General features: G+C 39.2%; 1 protein-coding gene across 1 annotated transcript; it reads left to right on the top strand.

Annotated features, from left to right (window-relative positions):
- Nucleotides 1-2,068: 2,068 nt before the first annotated feature.
- Nucleotides 2,069-3,824, top strand: LOC104408644 (elongation factor 2-like; the record flags this gene model as incomplete). The annotated part of the gene is given in 5 exon segments (XM_010018304.1): nucleotides 2,069-2,283; nucleotides 2,918-2,973; nucleotides 2,976-3,102; nucleotides 3,541-3,583; nucleotides 3,585-3,824. Coding segments are annotated over 5 exon segments (681 nt in total), but the record flags the coding sequence as incomplete, so codon positions are not given.
- Between the last annotated feature and the right edge of the window lie 407 nt (nucleotides 3,825-4,231).

Genomic DNA, 4,231 nt, shown 5'->3' with positions numbered 1-4,231 from the left:
CTGCTACCAGTAATAATGATAAGAGGAATAACAAGGGGAGAGGACACAACCGCTCACCACCCGCCGACTGATACCCAGCCCGACCCGAGCAGCGATCTGGCCCTTCCAGGTAACTCCCCCCAGTTTATATACTGGGCATGACATGCTGTGGTATGGAATACCCCTTTGGCCAGTTTGGGTCAGGTGTCCTGCCTCTGCTTCCTCCTGGCTTCCCCTGCTCCCTGGCAGAGCATGAGACTAAGAAAGTCCTTGGTCAGAGTAAACATTACTGAGCAACAACTAAAAACACCGGTGTTATCAGCGTTGTTCCCAGACTGAAAGTCAAAAACACAGCACTGCACCAGTTACTAAGAAGGAGAAAAAATGACTGCTGTAGCTGAACCCAGGACAAGCATAAATACGTAAATTTTGCTGTGAGCGAGACTTTGGATGCCAGGACACACCTGAAGATTCTAGAAAAAGAAATCTCAGTGACTTCTATTAAACTGAAGAATAACCTGGCAGAAGAAAACCAGAAACTAATTTCATTCATTGGAGGCAGGTCACTGACAAACCCGTAATCATACTATTAAAAATTTTGTTTGTACTGAATTTTCTTTAGCAGAAAAAAGATGGGGGTGGGTTGGTTGTTTTCTCCATTGTAGACTTGGAGATAGGAAAGAAACTGTAAATGTAGGGAAGAGCAAGGAAATAATACTTCTGGGGGGGGGAGGAGGCCAGGCTGCTGCTTATTTTGGATATTTCTCACCTCTAAAAGGAACTTGGCTATCTTAATGTTATTTTAATTTAAGTATTCCTTTTCTTAATGAGAACCATTTTCTTGAGAAAACATATAATGAAAAAGTTGAACTGAAGATCCAAAGTTAGTATGAGATTATGCAGTAATATGATATATATCAGAAGTGCATCTGTTCATGTAAAAAAAAAAACCAAACCGAACTTGTTTTGTCTCCTACATATATTTTGAGTGGGACTGGATTGTTGGGACTTTTCTGGGGTTTTTTTAATTAACATCTTATCCTTGCAAGAAGACGTTCTCTGTGTTCAGATGCCTTTAACAACACCCAGACTGTGTTAGAAACCTTTGTTCCTGTTATTTCTCTATCATTTGCACCTCCAACACAGATGAGGAGCCTATTTAAGTCTTTCTCATGGTACATATTTTTTACTCAAGCAATTAGTATAAACGACCAATGTGGCATATGACATTTGGTTTTGTTTATTTAATTTTCCCCGTCATTTTCTCCCCTCAATTCTGTCTTTTTCCATGTCCCTATGAAGGACTTCATGCATTAAAGGGATTTGCAAGAATAACCACATTAACTGTACTACTGTGACCTACAGGTGACTCATAACAGAAAGAAGCTAAGATTAGTGCAATATCATCTTACTTTGCTAAGTTGTCACTGTGCTTAATAGATAATTACCAGTGCTTCTGATGGTCAAGATGTTCTTTTGCTGCAAATTGGAGGAGGGGAATTGTTCTTAGCCAGAGGTAGAACAATTACAGAAATAAGAAAAAGGTCTATCTGGGTTATCATTTGTGAGAGGAGCTCTACAAATTTTGCACTTGGCTAATTGAAGTCTTAAAGGTTTTTGACTCCAGTTTCCAGAGTATATTGGCTACAGAAGAAGACCCGGCATCTTGCCAAAACCAGAAAGAGTGGCTCTCCTGGAAAACCATGGGAGGTGGAGGGCAGGTGTGTGCAGAAGCTCTGATGAGAACTGCAGGTTGCAGTTGTATGTGCTAAACTGCCTGTACCATTTGGCAGGGATGAGCTGTTCTCTCTCCGCAGGTGGATTCTTCAGTTTTGTGGTGGTTGACATTTTGTGATACAAAATCTGAGCTGTGTTTTAAGTTATGCCTCCACACTTCGTACTTACAAAAACATGCCAAAAATGTGAACAGCTATTTATAAGAGTAAGCTTAAAAGTATGAGTAACTTCATTTCTTCTTTGGATTGAATTTAATAATGAATAGTAAAAGTTTAAAATTTCACATAAACATTTGTAGATTTTAAAAAGAAAAAATAGCTGATTTTGTTGGTTTTTTTTCTGCCGCATCCAGGTGAATTTCACAGTAGACCAGATGGTAGCAATCCTGGGTAAGAAGACCAGGATTAGGAATATGTTGGTAGTTGCTCATGCTGATAATGGCACATCAACCTTGACAGACTCCTCGGTGTGTAAAGCAGGCACCATTGCATCAGTCAGAGCCAAAGAAACATGATTCACAGACACACAGAAAAATGAACAAGAAAGATATATCACAATCAAGTCTACGTAAGAATTTCTTTGTTTGTTTCTTTTTAATGTGAAGACAAAAAAATGGTTTGCTCAAAGCCTTGCACCTCATCAGGTCTTTTTTAAGATGACATGTGAATCAAACTGTGCGTTACAGAAGAGAAGTCTTTGGAGTGCAATCTGAGCGCTATTGAAGTAGAGCTTTTAAGTGATAGCTAGCAACCCTTCTTACCTGCTTGTAACTATGGATAAGGATGCTTTCAGAAAGTTTCTTAGTAGTAACCTTTTTTATTTTTATTTTATTTTATTGGGTTGCTTACAGGCTAACACCTTGTTCCCCCAAGCCACTGCAGTGGGCTCTGTTCTATTATTATGAACTCTGAAGTCTGCAACTGCGAAGTTAAGAAGTTGTGAAGTGACTGAGAGCCTGACTTTACAAGTGTCTGACAGTGATACTATGCTGTGACTACTATCTTGAGGTGCTGATTTTGAATTTAGATCCTAAAAACTTTAGAAATGGAAATATTGAAGTCATGTGGTTATTCCTTTAAATACATCAGGAAATACTGGGACTATAACAGAGCCAGTTTGTTTGTCTGATCAATGCAGATTTTAAAATCAGCAAATTAAGAAACGTTATTAAATTATTAAAATTAATTGTCTTCTCTTACAGGGCGATTTCTATGTATTATGAACTCTCAGACAACAACTTGGCCTTCGTCAAACAGCGTAGGATGGTTCAGGTTATCTCATTAACTTAATTGGCTCCTCTGGACATGTTTGTTTTTTCTCTGAAGTTACAGCGGCTTTCCATGTCACTAATGATGTCCTTGATGTGGCTGACTGTGTTTCAGGTAAGCATATTCTTCTAATTAGAAAGGCCTCAGTGTATTTTCTTCCTCTTAAACAAAAACATAATAATCATGAGTGATGGAAGAAGCTTCTTTGTCTGAAAGTTTAGCTTGTAATGGTACGAATTCTGATTTGCAGTCTTAGCCCATGGCTTTTCCTGTGTCTTGGAGGATTATATCCACTGCCTATCCTGGTTGTGGGTTGAATGCAGAGTAACTGCATTTCAGTAAAATCCTAGGGACTGGAGCTGCCTGTCATTCTTCCTGTCCTTCAGTTAGAAAATGGAGCGATACAACCAACTGTGTAACAACAGTTTCAGGAAGCAATGAGTCTACCACCATATTCCCAGTGTGAATTTCCCCATCACCACTATACAAAGTACAGTGAGGTCTTGGCCATATATATAATGAATGTTTTAATTGTGCTTATATATATATTTTTAAGGGTTTGTGTACAGTCAGAGACTGTTCTGCAGGGGCTGTTCTGCAGAGGCTATTGTAGAATGTATCAAACCAATTCTGATGATGAACAAAATGGATTATGCTTTCCTTGAATTGCAGCTGGAGCCTGAGGAGCTTCAGCAGACATTTCAGTGTGCTGTGGAAATTGTCAGTGTCACCATTTCCACCTACAGAGAGGGTGAAACTGGACCAGTGAGTAATCTTATGGTAAAGAAAACTAAAACTTTGCTGTGGTTGAAGTTCTATTTTGGAGAATACCAGTCTTGATCTGAAACAATAGCAAACATTTGTGCCAGTTCAGGTATCTGTCAAGGACCTGTTCTTCAGTCCTCTTCCACCCGCAATGTTTCATTCCTTTTCTTTTGAGGATATTATTTCAGACCAAGTAATAGGGCAGCAAAAGCAACTAGGAGAGAGAATTCGTAAAGCAGAATATCCTGTAATGGTACTTTCTCAGTAACAAAACATGTAACCTGAAGCTATTGCTCAGTGTCATTCAAACATCAAATGTCAGACATTTGCCTGGGGCAAACTGCTGAAGGGAAGCAATGATTTGAACTTCAAGGCAAAGGATTAAAAGCCAGAAGATTAGTTTTCTGTGCCTGACTTTGCTGCTTCTGTCTCTTGCATGACAAGAAGCATGGCCTTTCTGCTTATTCCTGGCTGGTAAGACA

Source organism: Nestor notabilis, unplaced genomic scaffold (genome assembly GCF_000696875.1).
Source record: "Nestor notabilis isolate BGI_N333 unplaced genomic scaffold, ASM69687v1 scaffold60, whole genome shotgun sequence".
Lineage (NCBI taxonomy): Eukaryota > Metazoa > Chordata > Aves > Psittaciformes > Psittacidae > Nestor > Nestor notabilis.
Note: the sequence above shows the minus strand (reverse complement) of the source record. Positions and strands in the feature narration are given on the sequence as shown.